The 25,388-nt window shown below is 42.7% G+C and overlaps 1 protein-coding gene across 4 annotated transcripts in view; it reads left to right on the forward strand.

Annotated features, from left to right (window-relative positions):
- Positions 1–4,869: 4,869 nt before the first annotated feature.
- The window catches only part of TRIM37 (tripartite motif containing 37), a 40,021-nt gene continuing 19,502 nt past the window's right edge, over positions 4,870–25,388 (forward strand). For 3 of the 4 annotated variants that reach the window (XR_014558465.1, XR_014558466.1, XR_014558467.1), the window contains exons 1-13: positions 4,870–5,104; positions 5,207–5,300; positions 7,183–7,284; positions 9,053–9,093; positions 10,497–10,613; positions 11,629–11,716; positions 13,651–13,773; positions 14,508–14,631; positions 15,618–15,685; positions 16,898–17,022; positions 17,897–17,947; positions 20,678–20,759; positions 23,281–23,357. Coding sequence is in view for 1 of the 4 variants with exons in the window: in XM_083715065.1 (XP_083571191.1) it covers positions 5,280–5,300; positions 7,183–7,284; positions 9,053–9,093; positions 10,497–10,613; positions 11,629–11,716; positions 13,651–13,773; positions 14,508–14,631; positions 15,618–15,685; positions 16,898–17,022; positions 17,897–17,947; positions 20,678–20,759; positions 23,281–23,357 (1,019 nt within the window). In the remaining 3 variants the exon portion in view is untranslated. The remainder of the gene's footprint in view (positions 5,105–5,206; positions 5,301–7,182; positions 7,285–9,052; positions 9,094–10,496; positions 10,614–11,628; positions 11,717–13,650; positions 13,774–14,507; positions 14,632–15,617; positions 15,686–16,897; positions 17,023–17,896; positions 17,948–20,677; positions 20,760–23,280; positions 23,358–25,388) is intronic. The other variant, XM_083715065.1, reaches the window with a different exon arrangement.

Consider the following 25,388-nt stretch of genomic DNA (forward strand, 5'->3'; position numbering starts at 1 on the left):
TTGTGGGAGCAGAGAATATTATACTTGTGTCTCAGATGTGACTGCAAACACACACACACACACACACACACACACACACACACACTTAGGTTACCTCTTTTTCCTCCTGGGCATTGACTCTAGCCCAGACATCCCCAACCTGCGGCCCTCCAGATGTTTTGGCCTACAACTCCCATTATCCCTAGCTAACAGGACCAGTGTCAGGGATGACGGGAATTGTAGTCCAAAACATCTGGAGGGCTGAAGGTTGGGGATGCCTGCTTTATCCAGTCAAAGTAAGTACTTTACAATCCTGTCAATTTCAGTGTAAAAGCTTAAATCTTGCTTGTTGAAATAAGCTTAACTTTGAATGCTTGTGCCCTAGAGGGTAAACCTGTAGGCATGTTTATAATGTAAGAAAAAAAAATTAAATGGCTTGTTCCATATCCTTAAAATTTGAATGATTTGTCAGGCCTACAGTTTGGGGAAAGTCTGGCTTAAATATGCCTTTGAATGACTTCCTCTGTAGAGCAACAAATGGCCAAGCAATTCAATTCATAAAATTTGTTAAGCCTAGCAGTGGCAGCACAGGTGGGGCATGAAGGGCAAGCGAATAGGCTGGCATTAAGAAATGGCACCAGATTTTCCCAAGTGGACCCAGTGATCAACCAGTTGTGTCTCAGCCAGAAATGGTGAGCGACTTTTGGCAAGTTCCTTTCACTTACAAGAGCCAAGAGGCAGCTCACTTTCTTGCTGTGAACTTGGTCAAACTCTTGTTGCTGGGAGCCTCTTGTAGCTCTGGACAACCAAGCTTCAAACATCCCAAGACAAATGCATTGTTCACATGGATATGGCCTTGCCTTGATAAGGCTCAAGGATGCAATAAGACAAAACGTCGCCTAGGTGCCTACGAACCAAAGTTCCACTTGGATTTGAATTTCTTGGAAGGTACCATAGCATCCTAAGATTACTTATTGGAATACTGTCTGTCAAGGTTCATGTTTTATAAAGGGAGGCTGAGAGCTCTTACGGGAATAGTCTTATTTAGTAATACGATTGAGTTATTTTGACGGCTTACTAATCCAGTTGTTTCTTCTTCTGGGTTTCATTTTTGTTCATGATGACATTTAATTGGCACAATTTGGTGTTCACCTGTGTACAGTCTAATCCTATATATCTGAAATATGTGTTGCTGTACTCAGTAAGATTTAGTTGATATAGTAAAGAGTTTAGGGTTGCAGCCTGAGCTGAATAATTGACATGGGGGGGGGGAGAATACCCCTCTCTCTCTCTTTTTTTTAGGGGTTCCTGATGAAGTAGCAGGCTACTATATTTTTATTTTTCTGTTTGCTATTTTTTCGACATCTCTTAAGATATCATAACCAAATCCTGAGCGATGTTTCCAGAGACCAAGGAGCAGGTTTTTGTCTCTATTTGGATATGATTGCACACCATTTTGGTTCAAAATGGACCAAACCTTTCGAAACTGCCCTGACTTTTGGGTTTCTTAGAATTCTAGACCAACGCTGGGAACAAGGTTGCTAGTTCTTAATGAGTGGGTGCAAGTGACCAACATTATCTTAAAAAGAAATACCCCCGCCCCTCTTTAAGATATCATTTGTTTTTTCATGACATAATGCTAATGCAGGTTGAACAGATCAAACTGATTTCTTCCTGTGTGATGGCCTTCTAGTGCAAGTGATTCACAGAAGGCTACAAACCTTTTTCGGGAGATGCTGAATGTAAGAGATGGGGAGCTGTCGGTGGGTTTAGCTTCAAGAGTCCTGCTTGTGGGCAGCCACTGTGAACACGATGCTTGACTAGATAGGCCTTTAGTTTGATCCAGCCGCTAGGCTCTTGTACCTTGGCATCAGTTCCAAGAGGTCAAGGATGGCATGCATGGAGGCCTTTGTGTAACAAGCAACGGGTGGTGCTATGGGTTAAACCACAGAGCCTAGGACTTGCCGATCAGAAGGTCAACGGTTCGAATCCCCGCAGCGGGGAGAGCTCCTGTTGCTTGGTCTCTGCTCCTGCCAACCTAGCAGTTCGATAGCACGTCAAAGTGCAAGTAGATAAATAGATACCGCTCCAGCGGGAAGGTAAACTGCATTTCCATGCACTGCTCTGGTTCGCCAGAAGCGGCTTAGTCATGCTGGCCACATGACCTAGAAGCTGTACGTCGGCTCCCTCGGCCAATAAAGCGAGATGAGCGCCGCAACCCCAGAGTCGGTCATGACTGGACCAATTGGTCAGAGGTCCCTTTACCTATGATGATGATAATAATAATAATGTTATTGCACTACCCCTGAGATATATTTGGCTGAAGCATGCCCAAGCGCACTGCAAGTTTCACTGACCAGGAGAAGTCAATTACTGGCTCTTTGCCTTATCTGTTCTTCAGCTGCTCACGCCTTCCCAATTCAAAATCCTAAACCAACCTCACATCATCCCTGACCACTGGCCATGCTGACTGGGGACGATGGGAGTTGGAGTTCAACATCTGGAGTCCCCATCCCTGGTAGATCGTAACCTGTTTAAGAAGAAACCTCAATCCTATATGCTGGCTAACAGCTCTTTATACTTGTCCAGAAGAAGGCTGACAATAAACCTCCAGGTAAATATGGCTAGGAATGAACATAGAAAGCTGTTTTTATACTGAGGTGGACCATTGGTGCATACAGCTCAGTACTATCTACTGTTTCCCAAACTTGGGTCTCCAGCTCCCATCATCTCTGACCACTGGTCCTGCTAGATAACAGCTGGAGACCCAAATTTGGGAAACCCTGGTCTACACTGACTGTTAACGGCTCCCAGGGTTTCAGGCAGGGGACATTCCCAGCCCTACCTGGATGTGCTACCAATTGAACCTGCGACATTCTGCATGCAAAGCAGATATGCTGCTACTGAGCTGGGACCCCTTCCCCATAAATTACGTGCAGTTTAGTCCTATTCATTCTGGCACAGAAGTGAAGTCCCACTTAATTTAAAAGTAATGTACAGCTGAGTAAGTATTAGGACTCCTAATGTGTTGGGGAAATAGGTTCTCTCTGAGGAAATAATAGGATAATAAGCAGAATCTGCTTGTTCAGCTGGCCTGTTTCCCCCTCGCTGTATAAGCAGTTTCTTTGTGGCATAAACTGCAAGCTGCAGTGTGCTAACCCCTTCATTGAGTGGTGCCCAGCGAAGCGGGTGGCAGTGGAGCTGCTAAACTACATGTACAGGGTTATGTAAACTGTGTCAGCATTCTTAGACAGGAAAACCAGAGCAACGTTGATCACAAATACAGTACTGACTTGGCGATCAGAGTTTTGCTGTAATGAATGCAGGGGGAAAACAGATTAAAATGTGTGGCTCTTAGGGTTATAGCGAGTGGCATTTTTGTTATAAAAAAAAAAGTAGCATAAATACCAGAAACCAAGACTTGTGTGTATATTATTTTTAATTGTATTTACATCCCACCTTTCCTCCTAAGGAGCTCAAGGTGGAATACATGATTTTTCCCTGCCTCATTTAATCCCTACAACAACCCTTGGTTTGGCCAAGAGTTGGTGGTGACTGGCCCAGGGTCACACACTCTGAGCTTATAGCCAAGTGGAGATTTGACCCCTGGCCTCCTAGGTCCTAGTCCAATAATATAACCCAGGGTTTCCCAGACTTGGGTCTCCAGCTGTTTTTGGACTACAATTCCCATCATCCCTGACCTGCTAGCTAGGGATGCTGGGAGCTGTAGTCCAAAAACAGCTGGAGACCCAAGTTTGGGAAGCACTGGTCTAACCACTACTACAAACAGGATATACATTCTAATAGGTTTACAGAACATAAGCTGCTCTATTAATTACTGTCGCACTAGCTGGCCAAGGAGCTGAACTCTTAGCACCAGCTTTGCTTGGACCCAATGAAACCTTCCCCAACTTGGTGTCCTCCATGTTTTGGACTACAATTCCCATAATTCCTGACCTCTGGGGCTGATGGGAGTTCAAGTCCAAGATCTGGAGAGCCACAGGTGCCTCATTCCTGGCTTAATTGTCATTTTTTTCAGTCCCCAGTGTTAAGACTGGCCTCAAGCTTTTGACCTTCAGGCATCTATAATAGTAGGTGGGCCTTTGTAGCTATTTAATTTTTATTTTTGGTTAGCCAGACACTTTGATGATGATATTTAAGTTTTAATATTGTACACTGCCGATATTTTTATGATATGGTGGTCTATAAATATTTTTATAAATAAATAGCTTGCATGGGTGTAGCCTGGATTTATGTTGTGGCGGGGGCAGAACCTCGGTTATTGATTTACTTGGATTTAGGGGGGTGCAGCTGCCCTCCTCTGCCCCGCTTGGCCACACCCATGCAACCCTGATAAAAATAGAGAATTCTGGCATACTCAAAATCTTGCTCACAAGCTTTCATTTTGGTCGGTGAAAATGCAGAGGTTTTTGTAGTTATTTCCCCCCCCCCCAAAAAAAAAAAAAAAGTGGCAGTGTAAGCTTTAGCTATGCAAGCTACGCTAATAAGCTGCGTTGAGCTTATTTGGAAACACAGGAAGTCAGATCACTGCTCCATGATCTAGCTCAGTACTGTCTACACTGACTGGCAGCAGCTCTCCAGCGTTTCAGCCAAAATCCTCTCCTCAGTTCACCCTGGAGGGATTTATAAGGCTGCGCCTTATTTTTCCGCCATCCAAACAAACCCGCGCTCATCCCCCTCCACTGAATGCGGCAGCCTCCAGAGCCAAAGAGCCCGTACTGCGCATGTGCCGCGGGGCACTCCCTCCCTCTTGCCCAAGGGAGAGAGAAAAGCACCGGCGAGCCCAAGCAATTTCCCTTGGAGGGCGGGGAAGAGAGAGACGCATGCGCGGTTGCAGGCTGCCTCGCTCGCTCTGCTCCGCCGGTTGTAATGCGGGCGCTTCGGCCTTTCTGAGGGGAGCATGGCGGCGCATGCGCAGTGAGGCAGAAGGAGCCTCGTCGGCTCTCCGCCTTCAGCCGCAAGGCGGGAGGAGGAGGAGGCGCCGTTAACGATTCCCGTGTTATTTGCCTTGTTATTCCTGTTATTTATTCTCCCACCACCGCCACTTGCCCCCCGGCTTCGCCTGAGAGGAAAATGGCTGGTCACCGGGCGGTTGCGGCGTGAGGTGCCCAAAAACCGGCGACCCCCTCCCTCCACATTGCAATGTGTTTCATTAATACATACATTCATACATATAATATAGTAAAATATTTTTCTTTTCCCTCAGGTGACGGCGCCGGAGGTCCTTCTCGCTTCCTTTCCCTCCCACCCCTCCCGAGGGGGAGACGCTGTTTTGAGTCATGGACGAGCAAAGTGTTGAGGTAAAAAAATTAAATAAACAGGCGGGGGATCCACCTGGTGAGGGGATGGAGGGGCCTTAAAAACCCCTCGCATCTCCCTCAGAAAGTGGGTCGGGGGGCTTATTGGAGCCAGGACTCCTGGGTCCTCCTCTCCGCTCGGGTTGGGAGGGATGAATGCTAGGCTGGGCAGGACTCCTGGGTCCCTTCCTGGAGTGAGTGTGTGTTGTTTTGCAGCCAGGACTCCTGGGTTCTTCTCTTATCACATATTGGTGAAAGGGGCAGCAATACTAGGCAGGGGTGGGGGCAGGACTCCTGGGTCCCTTCCTTGGGTCTCCTATGCTTTCCTAAGGGGTGCGTGTGTATATGTATATCTGTGAGTGTTATTTTGCAGCCAGGACTCCTGGGTTCTTCGCTATCATGGATTTGTAGAGGGAATAGTAGTAGAGGAAGCCGCCCGGAGTGGCTGCAGAAGCCCAGCCAGATGAGCAAGCTATAAATAATAAAATTATTATTATTATTAGTTCAGAGGGCAGGGCCTGGGACAGGAGGCCTGAGTCCCTTCCTTGGTTTCCATCCCCATATCTTCTTGCTCTGTGTATGTGTTAAATTGGAACCACGATTACTTCCTGCTCTTGGCCACTGGAGGGGTGGTAATATTAGGGTTTTTTTGGGGGGGGGCAGGACTCCAGAGTCCTTTCTTTGGTCTCCTTTCCTATGCCTTCCTAAAGTGTGTGTGTGTGTGTGTGTGTGTATGTATATGTATGTATGTTTGTGTGTGTGTGTGTGTTTGTTTGTTTGGAGCTAGACCTCCTGGCTTCTTCATTATCAGGGGTTAGTGGAGCGGGTGGCGACAGTAGTTCAGAGGTTAATATGGGGGCTAGGACTCCTGGGTCCTTTCCTTGGTCTCCTCTTCTTCGCCTTGCCTTCCTAAAGTATGTTGGTGGAGCTACTTTGGAATCAAGATTTCTGAGTCCCCGCCCCATTTCCTCACAGGCAAGTGAATTAATTTATTTCAGATAATTCTAAGCACCCTTCCAAAGGCTACGGCTTTCACAAGGTGGCAGTGCTGCGAATTGGTGGTTGTTACGAAGTTGATGTGTAGGGGTGGCATAATATTCGGATGCTTGAGCCTTTCTTTTGCAACTTCCATCACATGTATGTTTCTTGAGGGTGTTACTGCTCTTCTTTGGGGGGGGGGTGGAGAGTCCCTTTTGGTTGGACCCCAAAGCAGCTTCCTAACTGGGCACGACCACCATTCTTTTTTCTTCTCCTCTGAGTGGGTGGGGGAATGTCCTGGAAGTCCTTACATCAAAGTTGCCCCCCGACCAAGTTCTACTTGGCGATTCCTAGCCTTCTCTGTTGATATATCATATTGTTGGCTTATTTTTGTTGTTGGAACACCACTTCTTTGTTGCATTTGTTTGTTTTATAAGCCAGTCTGAATTTCCCTGAAAAGCAGCATGCAAATACGTTTTATAAAATGAAGTTAATAAATACTGTCTTGGGGTGCTGCATTGGCTGCCTTTTGACTAGGTGCTGTGCTCCTTGTGGATGTAGTAGGCCTCTTTCTTGGGTTCATCTTTCATTTGAATGAGTAATAAACTAGCTGTTCATCTTTTGCCCTTTGATTATTGTATAGTGACACAGAACTACAAAACCAAGATGGCCTAATTGCTCTGGAAGAGCTTTTTATGATTGTTTTTTTAAAAAACTGTTTTGGCTTGGTCTTATTTAAAATGATTTTTTAGAAGATGTCAACATTTTAGACTATGTGTGTATTAAGAGTTCCACAGTTCCTTGAGTCTGTAAGAACTGAGTGGGTGTACGTGGCTAACATACATGATTGATACATAGACATTTGTCTTGTCCATGACTGAAGTACTTTATATTTTTTTCTTTGCAGAGCATTGCTGAAGTGTTCCGATGTTTCATTTGTATGGAAAAGTTGCGTGATGCGCGCCTATGTCCACACTGCTCCAAGCTGTGTTGCTTCAGTTGCATTCGGGTAAGCTGTGAACTTTGGGTCAAACTATATATTATGTGGGAGATTTGTGATTGGCTTATTTAAAAAATACTTCAAAACAGCATGGAGGGGCTGGGTTTGGTGGTGGCTCTGGGTGAGAGGAGTTGTTTTCTCTCTGTGCCATGTCCATGTTTTAAAAACCTGCCCTCCCCAACTGCTAGTAGTGGCAGTGGGGGAAAAGACTGGCAGCTATCTTTTTTTTACCTACTATAACTAATAACTGATTCAGGGAGGGGGAAAGATTTTGAAACTCCATGCAGAGAAAATGTTAGGTCGTCAGTCCACAGTGGTGATCTACCCATTTTGGACCATAGTGGTAATCTTGTTCAACACCCACACCCCAGCAACTTATTCTACATCTCCCATGTTGTTTGACCCTTTCCCCTTTCAGCTTTTGTATGTGAACATGTGAAATGCTGCTGCAATTGAAAGAAAAACACTTTGCTAATTTATACATTTTTGCTGGAGATTTTTTCCTCCTTACCACAAACACTGCATTTTCTTACGCCACTGCTGTAGCAACTGAAGGGTAGGTAGAATTGCTCTAAACCACTTGATGAATCTGAAAAGTACGTGTATAACACATACTTTCAAAGACACCAGCAAGCTCTAGCTCTCAGTCTTTTCAGATAAGTCAACTAAAATTGCTAGCATTACATTTTTACTATGTTACCAGACCACCAAAGAGGTGGTGAGGGGTAACTAACAGTAGTGAGGCATTTCTGGCCAGTTATTTGGAGGTAATTTTTGTTAGGCATGGAACGTCTTTGCACCGCAGAAGGTAGTGGAGCATATTTTCAGAAATGTTACACTCAGGTAATATGCAGCCCTGGCCAGGCTATTGGACCTTAATTGTTGCCCTGTATGATCTCACAGTACACCCTTAGGTATACCATGGAGCTGTTACTCCAGGGAGTGTTACTGTGTGTTGTGGGAAAAGGACATACAATTGTTAATAGAGAAATCCCCAATGATCTTCAGGGGAACCCTAGAGTTTCCTAAACATGAAGTTTGAAGATTTCCAGAAGGGTAGTTTTGTTAGTGTGTGTATTATGTCTTTTGGCATTCATAGTTTGATGACTATTATGTATGCTTTCTAAATGTCCCAGTGGCTTGGACCCTTACATAAGTTAACTTAAGAATATTGACGGAGGGGAAGTTTATAATCCCTTCCTTCCCCCTGCAACCTCCTGCACTGCTGAAAAGCCTCTCTGGAGAGGTTGGGGCTCTTCTGAACAAGTGCGATCCCTGGAGAGGCTTTTCAGAGGCCAGTGAAGGCTGTCAGCTGGGTGTTGGTGGTGGATAACTTTCCTTCCACAAACTTCCTCAAGTTAACCATTCCCAGACTCAGTAAGTTATCTCTCAGATTTCCTCAGCTTGTGTCTTTATGTGTGTGAAAAAGTGTTCTAGGAGTGTTCCAAAATCCAATTTTGTGTGAGTGGAATTCTGCTTGTGCAGCAGGCTTTGCCGTCGTTTCCTCCGTCCTGCACACCTCCAAACCTGTTTCAGAGTGCCCCCCAACCCTCTGGAGCAATTTTTTACGGTTCACAGAGGGCTGTAGGAGGGTGAAGACCCCTTGTATGCATAGAAGTCTATTCAGTCCCTGCACAGAGAGCATTGGATACAGCCCCTGAGTGATAACTTACTTCTGAGAAATAAGTCCAAATCTGGAGAGATCTGTGACATCATATCTTCTAACACTTCTGAAATTCTCCAGTCTCTTATGATATGTCTATCATTGTTTTGACAGCGCTGGCTGACAGAACAAAGAGCTCAGTGCCCTCATTGTCGGTAAGCTTACCTCTAAAGCTCTATTTTGTTTTAGTTGGGGGCACTTATTTTTGCTTCACTGTTTACTTAAGGTGAAGATGAATGGCAGGTAGCCTGTAGGCCTGATTTGACCTATGAAGCAATGTTATTTGACCCATAGTGGCATTACCAAATCAGGGTATAGTAAAAACTTGTCCTACAATTGTGGAAAAGAAAAGCGTTTTCAAAAATTGTGTGAGAGATTCTACCACCTTGCTGTTGCATCTCTCTTTCGGTTCTGTGGCCAAGCACCTTTTTAGCATGCCTATGTAGAGCATCCTTCATTGTCTAGATGCACCTGGGCATTCTGGCGGGGACTGATGACAGTTGTAGTCTACAACATCTGGAGGTAACCAAGTTGAGGATGGCTGGTGTAGAGCCTGACTGCTCAATTTTTTTGTTTTTAGGTTCCAGGATTTTCAAGGAGGATTAAATAATTTGCAAGGCTTCCCGAAGGAGCATTAAAACATTTTGCAGTTCCTCATGAATTTATTTCATATGAAATTGTGTGAGGTCAGAAGGCAAATTCCAGTTTCCTCCCTCAGTCAGGGCCCCCCAATGGTCCCTCCCCTTCAAACTTTCAGCTGTGTTCAGTCAACCTATTCAATGTCTCAAAGGCTGGGGAAAATGATGAAAATTAATTCGTATCTATTTTAGTGATTTACCTTTAACTGTGGGACGCAGGTGGTGCTGTGAGTTAAACCACAGAGCCTAGGACTTGCCGATCAGAAGGTCGGCGGTTCAAATCCCCGCCACAGGGTGAGCTCCTGTTGCTCAGTCCCTGCTCCTGCCAACCTAGCAGTTCAAAAGCACGTCAAAGTGCAAGTAGATAAATAGGTACCGCTCCGGCAGGAAGGTAGACGGCGTTTCCATGCACTGCTCTCGTTCACCAGAAGCGGCTTAGTCATGCTGGCCACATGACCCAGAAGCTGTACGCCGGCTCCCTCGGCCAATAAAGCGAGATGAGCGCCACAAACCCAGAGTCGGTCACGACTGGACCCAATGGTCAGGGGTCCCTTTACCTTTTTACCTTTAACTGCATACATTCCAGCCTCCTAATAATAATGTTTCCTTGAATATTCATGGAGGATAAGGCTATCAGTGGCTATTAGCTATGATGGCTGTGTTCTTCCTTCAGTATTGGAGGCAGTATACCTCTGAATGCAATTGGGAAGAGGGCTGTTGCACTCAGGCTGGCCTTGGGGGCTTCCCATAGGCATCTGTGTGGCCCCTCTAAGAACAGAATGCTGTACTCGATGGGGTTTTGGTTTGATTCAGCAGCCAGTCTTTCCCTGTGTTCTTACTTTCCTAGAGAGTAGGAATTGGTTCCTAATTGCTAAACTAAATTCCTTGCATTCTTACTTGGGAAAACTAATTACTTGCAGGGCCCCACTCCAGCTGCGAGAACTTGTCAACTGTCGTTGGGCTGAGGAGGTCACCCAGCAGCTTGACACGCTTCAGCTGTGCAATTTGAACAAGCATGAAGAAAATGAAAAGGACAAGTAAGTGAGATTAGACTGTGAGTTTTGATGTGCCTTGCCTAAAGACTGGTTTAATTCTGCTCAGAATTGGGAAATAAAGTATTCTGTCTGTGTAAAATTTGTTGCCATCGTGTCAAGGGCTGGATTGACAATTGTGTTAAGTAAGATGCCAGAGAGTTTAGATCTCTTCTACAGTGCAACTATTTAACAACAGTCTAAATTAAGGGTCCACAGCTTTCGCTGGCCAGGGCAGCCAAATTTGTGGTCATCAGAACCCTGCTTTCTTCCCTCATTTTTTAGGTTTTTTGTTTTTTTTTAAGCACCTTGCTCTTCTTTCCAAGTGTAACCAAGTCCAAGGTCTACACTGACTCTGATGTAACCAACCTTTTCATTTCATTGAGAAATTGTATCTTGGGTCTCTTGAATGGCATGAAGAACATAGGAAAACTCTCAAGATGTTCAGGTTGCCTTTCTCAGGATGTATCTTTTCCCCCCAAAGAATTTTAGTAATTTCTTTGCTCCATTCTGTTAAAAAATATTTTACTATAGGAATGGGGGAGTGCCGGTAGGACAAGCACAGAAGAAACAAGTTCAAATTTAGAGGACAGTGGATAAATGAAAAATATCAAAGAAAGAGGCTATGGGGATAATGTTAAGAGGTCTGTTCTGCCTCTATACTTCACCCTATATGGCCATGATAGACACTGGCCACTGTGTATTATTTTAAGAGGGTAATATTATTGGGATAAGTTCTCAAAAGTGGTGTGCAGAAGAGATGAGAGATTACCAGCATTTGGTTGTGACCATGCCCAAATTAGTGAAGAATTCATCACACATCAACCTTAAAGTAATTCCATTTCTAATTTAGTGAATCAGAAATGTGGCTAAACTAGTCTGATTCCAGAGCCTGATAATAGCAAGTGAAAATGAACTTCTCATTAGTGACACTAAATTTTGAAGAATGATTGAGAAACAGTCTTGCAAAAGACATGTTGGTGTGTGTTTTGCAAACTCTTTTCTTCCTCCCTCTCCATAGGTGTGAGAATCATCACGAAAAGCTCAGTGTGTTTTGTTGGACGTGTAAGAAATGCATTTGCCACCAATGTGCTCTTTGGGGTGGAATGGTAAGTGGCAGAATAGTTTTCTCTGTGTACAGCTGGAGCAAGGATTTTCCTACTCAGTGCTTGCTTTTTAACACAGGAGTGCAGCCAACAGCACAGAAAGGATGGTATAATTTTGCTTTATTTAAATTAATCTTGTATATATGATTATGATCCTGAATGGTTTTTCTTTTTTATTTTTCATAGCTTGTTTCTATCATTACAGAAGAACATTGCTTGTGCCTTCTTAAAAAGAACAAAGCCATCCTTCACCAAATATAAAACTACTTCATTGAAACATTTAACTGATTCATTTTAGGATATAAGTAACTTTCAATTACTCAGATCCCTTATCTCTCAAGCAGTTAAGTTATGCAGGTTATTGATCCATCACAAAAATCCTGAATATTGAGAAATTCTAGCAGAGAACTTTGTTTGAGGGTTTTAAAAAAAAAGGTGTTTTGAAAAAGAAGTCTGTCTTAACTATGAAAATCTGATTAGGACAGCCAGCTGCTATATAAGCTGAAGTACCGTGGAGGCATAACTCTTTGTATCACAGATTTTTGACATTCCAAGATGAAGAACATCCTTACTCAAAACACATTGGGAAATCATTTTTATACTTCTGTTGTATTCAATAGCGCCTTTTCCTATACTGTCTGTGCCCACCCAGGACCTAAGTTCTTCTATGGAGGTCCTCTAGAGTAGCCCCTCTGGCTGAGATTCAAAGGGTGCTGATGAGAGGAAGGGCCTGTTCAGCAGAGGCTCCCTCTTGGAGTGGTCTGCCTAGCGTAGCTTGCTTGGTGCTGATTTTACCATCTTTTGGGTGGCAGGTAAAGATGTTCCTCTTATCCTGAAACTTTTAAATATGTTTTTTTTCATTTTCAGCTGTTAACATCATTTATTGACTGTAATAGTGTTAGTTAAGGCTGTGATGGAGGGGGTTGTGCGCTGTTGTTTTTGCAGATTGATGTATTTATGCTGTTTGGTGGGGGGAATTTGGCTAGTGCTGGTTTTTAGCTAGGGTTTTATTGATTATATTTGCTATATTGGACATGTATAACATTTAAATAAATCATCTAGAGGCTTTTTTTTGTTTAAGGCAACTCAGAAATAGATTTGCTGTTTTTGTTTACCTTTCTGGTTCAAGATGCCTCTTTCTACATGCAGATCTCACACTTTTAAGGTTCCAACAGTGTTGTTTCTTTAGAATTTCATGTTTATTCATTTGTCTCATGGTAGGTGTTGGCACTTGAAAATGGTCCTTGTTTAAAATACATTTTATAGCTTTAGAAAAATGAAGGGCCCTTAAGACAGAGCAGTGCAGTGTTAGTCTTCTAAGTGGGCTGCACCATAAAGGAATGCTTCCGTCTGTTTTGCTGCAGATCCCTGTAGGCTTATAGACTTAATGTGAGGATTATATTAATGTGATAGTTTTCTCTCAAGTTTGGTAGAACTACCAAATAGCAGCCTAACTACCTCCCACTGCTCAATGAAACCTCTGATTTGAACTGCTTTGTTGGAACAACATTCTTTAAATGTCTAGGTCTTTAAAAAAATAAATAAATCTACCTTTAATGGAGGAAGCTCGGCTTTGTCAAAGTAAGTCCTTTAAGTCCCCTAAACCTTGAATTAGTCTTCCCATAAGAGGTGTGTCTGGGAGCTAATTTAGCCTTTTCCTGAAATGGTATATACATGTTCAGAGTGTCAAGCCAGTTTCAAATTAATTAGCTGAAGAGATGCACAGTGAATACAGAACCTCATTTCAGGCACTCACTTTGGACTCAGAATAGATTCTTTCAGGAAGTGTGCGACTGGAACAGAAGCCAGATCCAAGGCTTGTTAACACATTAAAGGCAAGATAATATTCTATGGGACAGACCCTTAAGAAGGAGGTGGGGAAGTAACCTGTCCTGTCCTGGCGCAATGAAGCTGAAGCCTCTGTGTCTTTTTAACAGCATGGAGGACATACGTTCAAACCGTTAGCTGAAATTTATGAACAACATGTCACGAAAGTAAATGAAGAGGTGGCAAAGCTTCGCCGAAGACTGATGGAGTTGATCAGTTTGGTGCAAGAAGTGGTAAGGGCAATCTTCATACCTATTTTGGATCAACACATCATTACAATGATGTTCTTAGGATTTTATTTATTTATTAAATTTATATTGTGCACCTTCTACAAAGGAAATATACATTGGAAAACTATCATGCCTGTAATGGGCAATTTTGCTTCATTCATCCTTTGTGCTGGGTTGCAATCTGTAGAGTTAGAAACTTGACATATTGGGTAATGTATTCTGTTTCATACTCTGCTCTTTAATTCATTCATTAAAGCATTCTGGCACTTGCTGCTCATTAGCTGAAAAGCCTCCCAGAATGACTTACTGTGGATAAATAAGAAAAGACAGTCCTTGCCCTCAAATCTTGCCATCTAAAAGACAACACAACAAGGAAAGAAGAGTTGGGGCAGGTGGGGACCAAGCTCAGGCACCAGTTCTCTTGAAGTCACCAGAGGGCGCTCTTTAGAACACAAACAAAACAAAATGCACTCGCACTATAAAAAAGAAGTATTCATGCTACTTACTTTTGGGGATTGTTATGATGGATGTGTCTAGACAATAGCTTTGTATAACAGATCATGTTTTCATTATAGCTAGCTTATGCTGTGTTCAACTGATCATGATGGTGCTGATTGAATCAACATCTTAAAAAGTAAATCAGTCCAAAAAACTTTTACAGCTGCAAGGGGACTGACTTTTAACTGGTTTGTGAATTTTCCAGCTGGTGGTAAACTAATGTCTTGTGTGTCTTCCAGGAAAGGAATGTAGAAGCAGTACGCAGTGCGAAAGATGAGCGTGTTCGGGAAATCAGGAATGCAGTAGAGATGATGATTGCTAGGCTAGACACTCAGCTGAAGAACAAGCTTATAACACTAATGGGTAGGCGTGCCTTTTGTTTTGTTGGGTTTTGGGGCAGGCATCTTGATTTTGGCAAAACTGTTGCCCACTTGAGATAAGAGTGATTCATAGAACTATAGCTTGCTCTGTTCCAAAAGGTTGGTAACAATTAGACAGAGAAAGCAAATATATTGATGCCCAAAATAAGTTATATTAGACTAATTAAACGGTACAGTGATATGGCTGGGGGGTGCTCTTTTTCAGGCATGTCAGGTTTGACATAGTTGGTATTTTGCCACCAAGTGAAGACATACCTGTTTACTCAGACTTTTTAGGTCTTGTAAGGAGTGACTTTCACCTTCACTGCTGTGCTTACCGTAGCTTTGCTGGTTGTTTTAGGAATTTGTTTTATTGATGGCTGTTAAAACTTATTTTATATTTTACTCTGACCTGGTGTTAGCTGATGAAAAGCCAGCTATACATATTTGTAATATACAATAAAAATAAATTGTAATATACAAGGAGGTGTAGCCCACAAGCTACGCTGTAAGTCCATCATTTAACTTTGCATTAAACCTCAAATTCATGCTCTTAACTAAAAAGGGGAAATGTTAACAAAAATACAGTGAAATGGAATCATATTACTGCATATGAAGCATCTTAATTGTATTATTTGTTACCTATGATTTGTTACCTCGTCTGCTACCTGTTTTATAGTGTTACTGATTTTATAGGTTGATTTGTTGCCTCGTCTGTTACCTGTTTTATAGTGTTACTGATTAAGGTTAATTCATTTTAGTTTTACTGCATTGAGCCTTCTGTACACCCCTTGGAGACAGCTTTAATTAAGCATTAGAGTGGTTAAATAAATAAGTGCATGTATGTAATGTATGTTTTAGGAACTGGCCCTCCAAATTTTGTATTATCCCTTAAATGCTGTTTGGATTAGCATTAAAGCATCCGGACAGTTTACTTAAAAGCCTATCATTACTTGACTATGGCTTTCTTGTCTGGCTTAAATTAAATAGGTCAGAAGACATCCCTCACCCAAGAAACTGAACTCCTGGAATCCCTGTTACAAGAAGTAGAGCATCAGGTGATGGAAGCAGCTGGTTTGAATCCCTTTGAGGAAGTTTGATTTATTTTTATCCGTCAATTCTCACTAGCAAATAGTATGGGTTTCTTATTTGGAATTGAATTTATATGTGTCATATGTAAATTCTGCAAACAGTACCCGAGTTTTGGATAAATATATATTCTGTATTATTAGTGGGGTATATGAGTTGTTAGGAAAGGGGTAGTATCTGCAATGGGGGACACATTGTGGTCCTTCTGGGGTAGTATGTCCACCTTTGGTCCCCACTGCACTCAGTTCTCACCTGTGGATCCTAGAAGCTATCAGCATGTGTCAGCACCCCCCCTCGCTTTGACTGGCTGGCTAAACCAGCTGAGGGCAGCTGATAGTTCTCAAACCCTCAGTGAGTTAGGGATTTTCTCTACATGCGAAGACAAGCTCTGGTGAATTGAATGGACGAGACCAAAATTGGGTCCAAAGATCAAGAAGGCAGTTTCTGCACGTGCTGTAGAGGGAAGTAAGGGGCAGTAGGGGCTTGACAACCTGGGAAGGTAGCCCATCTAGGAGAAGGAAAACTCTGATCCTCAGCCTCCGTTGCCTTGTGGGATATCTTCATGAAAAGAAAAGGCTCAGGAGTAAACCCTGCACAAATCCGGAGTGGAATCTGACGGTTGGATAGTGCCTCCTTTCAGCAACTCCTTCAGCCAAGCTGGTGCGAAATGTATTGCTCTGCTTTCCTTTTGACCACATCAGTGGGTAGCTCAGGACCTCCATGAACACTGCCCAGGCTTGCACCCTGGGGAGGTCACTTTAGTGCTGCTACCACAGCAGTTTGACTTCATCCCTGGAGGCACACTCCATTGTCTCTTGAAGCAGACAGATGCCAACAATGATTAGCATTTAGAGAATTGCTCTTAGGAACACATTTTGTGTGTGTGTTTGTAATAACAGATGGCTACATGCATCCATTCTGTTTTAAATCTTGGATGTAGCAGAAGTATTAGTCTTCCTCATTCGACAAATTTGAATTATTTTACTTGATTTGGCTTTCCTAGAAGTTTGAAGTTTATTGTTTAAACATTGCTATGCTATATAGCCTTAGTCCTCTGTCTGGGCATTGCTGCTGCAGCTTAAGTTTAGCACAGACACTTTTAATATATTAAACCAATTAAAAATGCTACCTCACTTGGTGGATTTATTGACATAGGCATGCATTTGTTCCTCTTTTTGCAGCTACGGTCATGCAGTAAAAGTGAACTGATATCAAAAAGCTCAGAGATATTGATGATGTTTCAGCAGGTGCATCGGAAACCCATGGCCTCTTTTGTCACTACACCTGTCCCTCCAGACTTCACAAGGTACTCCAGACTCTACTAGTTTTAAGTTTGCAGATTTGATGTTGTAAAAGGCATTTGATCCTTATTCATGCAAGCTTCCCAAGGTGTACATGTACACACAGGATGTCATATTCTACAGTCAATAGGCATTGGTGAAATCCTCATTATTATTACACCTGACAGTTGCAGGGAAAGGGATTGTTTTAGGGTTCTGATCTGCATACATAGATTCTAAGCAGACATTAAGTCCTAGGTGAAGATTGCCCAGTGGGGAAGAGGGATGTGGCTCCCCACAACTCTTTATGGCTGAATGGGGATTTGATCTCTGGTCTCCCAGATCCTAGTCTGACGCTCTAGCCATGATACCATGTGTTAATCATGCTTTTAGTTTGGCCCAGTGACAGATTTCTGCGAGTGAGGCAGCCTCACGTTTTGTGTAAAGCGGATGATAAAAATGGTCAGTAGTGTATGGCGCTGGGATGCCAGATTGAAGGCCAGACCTATAGCCTGCTTCCCCTATGAAACTTTTATCCACCCGAGAGTTCAGGAGTGAGCTGCAGGCTCCACTTCCCTCAGTGTTGGTAAGAGTGAACAACTGAAGTGGGACCAACAATGCTTATTTGACTTTGGTGTGTCTCGGACCGCCAGAGTAATAGCCCAAGTTTGTTCAATATGACTGCATAAAGCTAAGGGTACAATCTCTACTGCCACAAGACTGATTACCTAACAAGTTGTTACCATCCTTTTTAGTAATGTTGTGAGTGAACTTTGGAAACTTCCTGCAGTTTTTTAGGGGCATTTGGAAAGTCATTTGTATGCCAGTCATGTTCTTGGTATGTAAATCTTTTTCTTACCTTGCACTTTCTAGTCTTAACTGTTATTTTCCTTCTTGTAGTGAGTTGGTTCCTGCATATGATTCGACTACCTTTGTCTTGGAGAACTTCAGGTAGGGACATAACTTACCAAGGAGTAGGATTCTAGCTAGCTTGGGCGCGATGCTGGAGTTTAATCAGAAGTTGGGCTAAGCCTGTTGCCACTGGCAGGGTTTCAATTCAATTGTATTTTATTGTGTTCTGTGCGCAGACCTCTGACTAAGGGAGGAGGATCTTTTATCCCTTGCTAGCTCCTCCTCCTGTTGTTATTCCTCTTGCAGCGACATATTGAAATATTGAACAGAATCTATCTGTTCATCAGATTATTCCCCTTCAGAAGAGCATGAATTATCCTCCAGATTGGTTTATGTAACCAGCTCACTTTCCCAGCTGGAACAAAAGAACTGAACGCAATGCTTAATTTGTTCTCTGTGGTAACTGGGGACCCAAAATCTGTTTTTCAGTAGCAAGTGTCAAACTCTGAAGTCAGCGTTTCCCATATCTTATGTTTGCAGGGACTGTATTTATCACCTTCCTCGCTAGAGAGTGCTTCTGAGCACGTGCAGAGTGCATTTCACCAGCATCAAATAGCCACATCCATTTAGAATGAGTGGGGTCAGGCTTTTGTGTTGCTATATGGGTACCAACATGATCTTCCCCAGAAGTTGTTGGAGTCCCATTCCCACCAGTCCCAGCCACCATGGCTGGTGATTGTGTTTGATATGAGTTACAGTGCAACATCACCTGGAGGGCACACATTGGCTACTCCGTCCTACTGTCTTCTACAAGATAGGAGGGTGTCTACAAATATAAGGAAGCATAAAATTTGCTTTTGAGGTGTGAAAGAGAGAACTATAAGGGAGTTTATAATAAAAGCCTTGGAGACTTCCGGGTCGGCGCCATCGCCGAATGGCGGGCTCCCTCCGAGCTCCGGAGGGAGCCGGCTTGGCAGGGGCTGGGTCCTACCGCACCGGCGATGCGGGGACCCTTAAAAACCACGGCCAGATTGAGGCCGTGGACATGGAGACTCGGCTGGCACCGTTAGCGCCCTCCCGACTCGTGAAGGAGCCTTTTTAAAGGCTACGGATCGGGTGCCGGGGAGAAGCGTGGTGCTTTGAGTTCTCTGCTATCCCTGCCGAGCGCAGCCGCATGCCATCCGGCGGAGAGCGCTGACTTCTTCTATTGAAAATTCGGCTCTAAAGAAGAACCCGTGAGTAATTGGAATATGGACTAAAAAAAAGGGATAAATTTTTAAAATTCGGAGCGAACGGGGGAGGTGGAAAAAAGGAAGTCAGCCTACCCCTAAATTGTAGAAGAGCCAAAACAAAGGACTGGACAACTAAGATCGAGTGTAACCTTATCTTGCCGAATCAGCAACTTCGCGAGGGAAAATTATAAGATTGAGCTGGAGGAGAAAAGTGGAATTGTTTTAAAAAAAGCAACCCCCCCGGAATCCCTGGAGCGATTCGTGAAACTGCCTGGAGAAAAGTGATGGAGGTTTTGACAGCTGTCAAAGAGCTGTCAAAAAGGAAGATTAAAATAGAGACTTTGTTATGAGGACTTTGCCGGTTATATTTGTTACAAATTGAATACAAATTGTTTTAAATATCGGTCAACAAGCTACTTGGTCTGGTGGATGTGATTCTGGAAGGGAACTTTGTTACTGCAATCCACCTAGAGGAGCCGAGGGACATTGCATGTGTTTTTCACAGGAAATGTGAACAGTTGAATGGAACTTTCAATCTCCTGGGAAACTGCAGGAATGGAACACTATTTTGTCTACAGAGGTCTACACACTACAGGAAACAATGGAACTATTTGTTGGAAAATGAAAGGAACATGATGTAATGCCTTGCTTCAAGAATAACAAACCTCTGCAGAGACACTAGAAACTTTTGGAAAAAGAACATTTCTGTGGGAGAACAGAGAAATAAAAAGGAGGAGAATGATTGATAAGAACAAGGAAACAACAAGAACTGGACAGAACTGCGGGAACATTTGGGATATTCAGGTTTGACAAGCTTATGGATACAAAATTGGAGTTTTTACTCCTGGATATAAAAACCTGGATAGAAGAAATGGGCCCTTATTTGATAGACTCCTTCTACGATTGGACATCTGTAATTAAAGACTGGCAAAGAATCGGAGGGATATAGTGTAATGTGGGAACTCCAGGAAGATATTAGAAGTGGAGGGATAGGTGAAACGCAAAGGGGAAAGAGGGGAGGGAAAATTGGAATCCAAAGGCTGTAAAATTATTATTTACATTTATCTTATTTTCATCTGTACTATGTTTGAAAGGGGGAAACCCGTGGAAGGGTATAGATCGATCTTAGGGGACGAGAATTTGGATAAATTGGGTTATTGACGAAGAGTGTAATTTGGGGATAAGAATTTGTTGAATTTAATTGCTTATTTGGAAGATTTGGAACACAAGAGGGGGTAGGGAGGGGAAGTCCTAGCTATTGGCAATAGATTGGATTTAATTTGCTTTGATTTGTTCTAATTTGGAAAACCTTAATAAAAATTATTATAAAAAAAAATATAATAAAAGCCTTGGAAAAGAATAAAGAGGAGTGAGGCATAGAACAGAACACGGAAATGTTTTTGCATAATGGAATGGCTGCTAAATAAAATTCTAATGGTGTTTATTGAGAGAATGGATCCTAGTGAATAAGTATTTTATATTTCCTTAGGTTTGAAAATACACATTAAGGAATGCTTGCTCTAGAGATGACGACCCTCCTGTTTGTGTTGAACGATTTACTTTAACCTTTGCACTGAATATTTATTTCTCTCAACAGCACTTTACGCCAGCGGGCAGATCCAGTTTACAGTCCACCTCTTCAAGTTTCTGGGCTTTGCTGGAGGCTCAAAGTTTATCCAGTGAGTGTGGCTGATACTGTTAACAAACACCTACTGAAATCTCGATCTTAACCTCACTCCTGGTGCATTGCAATCCATAACTTGCCCTGCAGTGTTCTATTCTTATGAGTAGTCCCGAGTTATAACTTTCAGAAACCAAAAATATCAGTCTCTGGGTTAATTACCTGGAACTAATATTTAAAAGAATGTGGGGATAACATAATAGGGGGGAGTCTTGAAAAAAGAACCCTCATGATTTGATATACCAGGGATGCACCAGAAGAAAAGCTAAAATACCTCTTAGTAGGACCATTTTCTAAAAAGCAGCTTGGATATTGCAAGCAGTTTCTGTTCAGTACTACAGATGGATCACAAGCCCCTTATTTTTTAAGCCAATCACCTCTGGTATACTTTTTAATGTTGTTTTTTTCTCTACAGCAGCACTTACCCAGTTTCATGTTTGCCCTATTCACTGCATGGGTGAATACATATTTAGTACAGGGTGAATCTGTAAAGCAAGCATATAATGGCCACAGGAATAAGGCAAAATAAATAAATAAAAGTGGTCTTGCATTGACAGGCAATGTAAATAATTACTTATTTATTGCATGGCACCTCACATGCTCACTGGTTATTCTGAAAGCTTACAATTTTGCTAAGATTTGAATCTTTGACACAACCCTTAAAATTGCCTCTGTAGAAAAGCCAAAAATCTGTGCTTAGGATGTATTATGCAGGTTAGGAACTTTGCCAATAGTGTTTATGCAGCTTCTGTTTTCAAATAATATGGTAAAATGGAGGAAAGGAAAAACCTTGCAGTTGTGGCTGCCTGGTGGATAGAACAAAGTGACAAAGAACAGAAAAAACCGTAAGAGGGAGGCCATGCACACAATTTTAGTTTTCTAGGTTTGGGACCTTTATATGCTGCTGATATTATTTCCAAGCAGTGAGGCCTAGAGGAAATATTCCGCTTTTAAAAATGCAAGATGTTTTTCACATTATACTATTGCATTACCACAACACTGAGGAAATCTTTCCAGTTTGTGGGTATAAACGTTTTGTTGAACCACATTCCGATTGTATGAGGCCTAACTGAGGAGGGGCAACATGTTTGGCTGTTGAGGGCGCTTCTTCACGGTGGCAAATAAGTTAGTACTCCAAGGCTGGAAGAAAAATATCTGCCACTGGTTGTGCAACAGACTGAAGGCTTATGCCTTTTGGCAGCAAATGAAAGGGCAGCCTTCTGGCAGAGGCAACAGGAAGGAAAATATCTAGTCATTTGGGTTCCTTACGCCAATCTATTTGCATGAAGCAGCACTGTGTGACTTTATACTATCTTTTATTTATTTGACATTTTTCTGTCTTCCTCCAAAAAGAGAGCACAGGACAGCTAATGACATAAAGCAACAGATCAATCATAAAAACATGGAAAACATCAAATGGCTGCTTATCAATAAACGCTTAACAGATAATACCTCCCCAACACCAAGCATACCTCAAAAGCCTGATGAGTTATCCAATTGTGTGTGAACATAGCTGATTGCACCTGTGAGGGTGTTTCATAGTGCTGGCCTCGAGAATGCCCTGTCTTGTATAAATATCTTCCTCACCACCAGTATTGAAGGAAGAACAAACTGGACCTCTTCCAGTGATGGCAAAGTCTCCGTTGGAAAGTGCTGGGGAAGACACATTTTCTTTTTCTCTCCTGGATCATGCTGACTCCACCTTGTCATGGGAGCCAGGCTGAACATATAACCAACTCTATGCTTGGACCGACAAAGTAGTAAGACAGCCCCATGCTTGTCGTGGTGGCCATAAAGTCCTGATCTGACATGACAAGGCAGCCCTGACATGGAGATTGAAGTCCCCCAAGAATAATATGCTGGGATTCTTCAAATCTATTCCAGAAACACCTCCGTAAGCCCAGTCAGGCTGTGTGGGAAGTGGTATACAAGCAGCATCTTGTAAGACAGGGTAGCATGCTAACAGGGTTTACTCATCCCCTCTCCTTTTTCTCCCACACCTTTTCCTTGGTTGTCTCTAGTTCTTACTGGTTTCTATGAAAAATTATTCCACGCACACACACACACACAAAATTATTAACAAATGTGAGAAGAGGTTACCATAAGAAGGAGAAACTATTATAAACTATTACCCTAAGAAGGAGAAACACCCAAGTTCTGTTTATTTGAAGATGCACCAAGCTGCACCCATAGGAGGGGCTAGTGGCTCAGGCGCTATGGTGCTAGTGCTTGGCTTTTGAGGCCAAAGTATTTGGGGCTTCAGTGCACAAGTGGTTTCTGTGACGTAAAGCCCCCTCAAACAGATCACCAATTTGTTGATAGTATTTAAGCATTGGTGGTGGCAGGGGGGGGAGCATTCTCTCTCAGTTTAGACTCTCCAGAACTGTGCATCAGGTAAAAGCCCACTTCAGCTGTATTTTCAATAATTGCAGGAAGCTGTATTATGAACTTTGAAATCTCATTTGGCAGGTAGTAGGCATGTTGTAAGAAACTAACTTTGATTTTAACGTTTTTTAAAGGATGGAAACGGAGTGGTGCGAGGCTATTATTTATCTGTGTTTCTCGAGCTGTCGGCTGGATTACCAGAAACATCCAAGTAAGAACAATCACTGTTTCCCCCTGTGTTTGGAATAGGCTTGCACTCTGTGTCTGTGGTAATGTTGGCGGGAGGAAGCAGGGAGTCTAGTTAAATTATGTGTCTGACCAAACATGGAATGTATGCTCAAACCATGTGATTCTGTAGTAAAGAACCTAGGCAGTATTACTTAGTCCAAACTTTTCGGGGTCTTCACCAAAAACTGTGCTTGATCCAAAAAGTCCTTTTTTGTGTGAAAAGGGCTTTGGTCCAGAAGAGTTTTCTATGAATGGAAATGGTGCGGCAGTTTTTCCAGTTCCCCCTGAGCCCCACTCCCACAACACTTCCTATTCTGTTCTGAATGGTCCCCAATCTTCTGGAGCGAGTCTTTGAGTATGCTAAGGCAAAGCAGAATTGTTGAAAATTGCCTGCCACATTTATGTTGAGGAAACTTTCCCTTGGATCAGAGCTTGTTTATTTACCTTATTTATACAAATATTTGTATACACAAAAATTAGAATGGATCACCAGCTGACTATTCAATGGAAAACATTTGTCTTATTGTCTGCATAAATAAGCCTGGTGGCAAAGAAAATATTTCAGCAAATTTTTCAAGGTTAGTATAGAAGCCCTTCCAAGTCTCCAGTCTTCAAGAAAGGGCTAATAACACTGAAAGCTCAGTTTTTTGCTGATGTCAAATGAGCCTCACCCAGCTCAGAACTACCAGCAAATCCTACAGATGATCTTGGTGATCAAGCTGGAATATAAAGGTTCTACAAATATAAGGAGTTATTTTGTTTATGGAAGGGCAGATATAAGCCAGTTATGTTAAGAGTTGCAGAATATCAGCACTTTTCTAGGCTGCCCTTTAATAATAATAATAATAATAATAATAATAATAATAGTATTTAAACCCCACCCATCTAAATGAGCCATGTTAGATTTTTCCAAAACTCTGTGGATTCTGTGACCAAAATTATGTGCCTGGGCATCCATCTATTGGCTATACTGTATCAGTCATGCAAATTCAGCACATTTGCATATCTCTGATTTAGCTAGTCATGGGGGTGATGGAGAGGGGGGAGAAAGAGAGTTGTACATCTCAGAATCTTCTTCAGCCACCTTCATTTTCTGAAAATTCACTAGGCATTTCCTGCAAAGGATAAGACCATCAATGGCTACTATTCGCCATGATAGCTATTTCCCCTCCACTGTTGGAGGCAGAATGCGTCTGAATACCAGTTGCTGGGAATCGCAGATGGGGAGAATGCTGCTCCCCGTCTACCTTACGTTGTCCTTATGTCCTCCTTCCAGGCTTCTCACTGGGACAGCTGGCTCTAGCAAGGGCTGCTAAATATTTTATTGGACATTTTGAGTGTGTGCGACTTTTGGCTTAAATGCCCTCTGCTTGTGGGGAAAGTGGCTTAAGTAATGTAGTTTCATGGTCATATTTGGCAAGAAGGGAATATTTGACAGAGGTGTTGTGCTGAACTTGGTCTGAAGAGCTCTGTTAATTGCTGTGGGAAATCGATTTCAAATGCAGCCAAGTGGCTGGCCAGCCTGTCTTTCAGGTGAGCTAGAGGTTACCTGCCAAAAAATTACCATAGATGCTAGGTCATCAAGAATTTATTCCCTAAGCAGCTTTTTAAGCACAGCTGATTCAAAGGCTTCAAAACATCCACAGCCAGATTGTGTCCTTGACAAGGAACCAAGCCTGCCACTCCTGCCAATCTGAATCTGAGCTAAGAGACCTGTGGCCCTCCCAACATGTTGCTGAACTACAGTTCCCATCATATCTAACAATTGGCTATGCAGGCTATGCCTCATGGGAATTGGAGTCCAATAGCATCTGGAGGGCCAAAGTTTTCCCGACCCTGATCGGTATAGAAACCCTGGTCCCCAATCCTAGTTTTTCAGGGGTCGGTTTCATTTAGATTGCTTGAGTTTTGGGAGGTAAGCTACAGCTAATAAATGTGCTTTTTTTGAAAAGGTCTGTGAAATAAGATGGGAAGGTTGGTTATGGGTTTATTTGTCGCTTCATATTTTAAATCA

The sequence above is a fragment of the Podarcis gaigeae genome (assembly GCF_964106915.1).
Source record: "Podarcis gaigeae genome assembly, chromosome: 15".
Classification (NCBI taxonomy): domain Eukaryota; kingdom Metazoa; phylum Chordata; class Lepidosauria; order Squamata; family Lacertidae; genus Podarcis; species Podarcis gaigeae.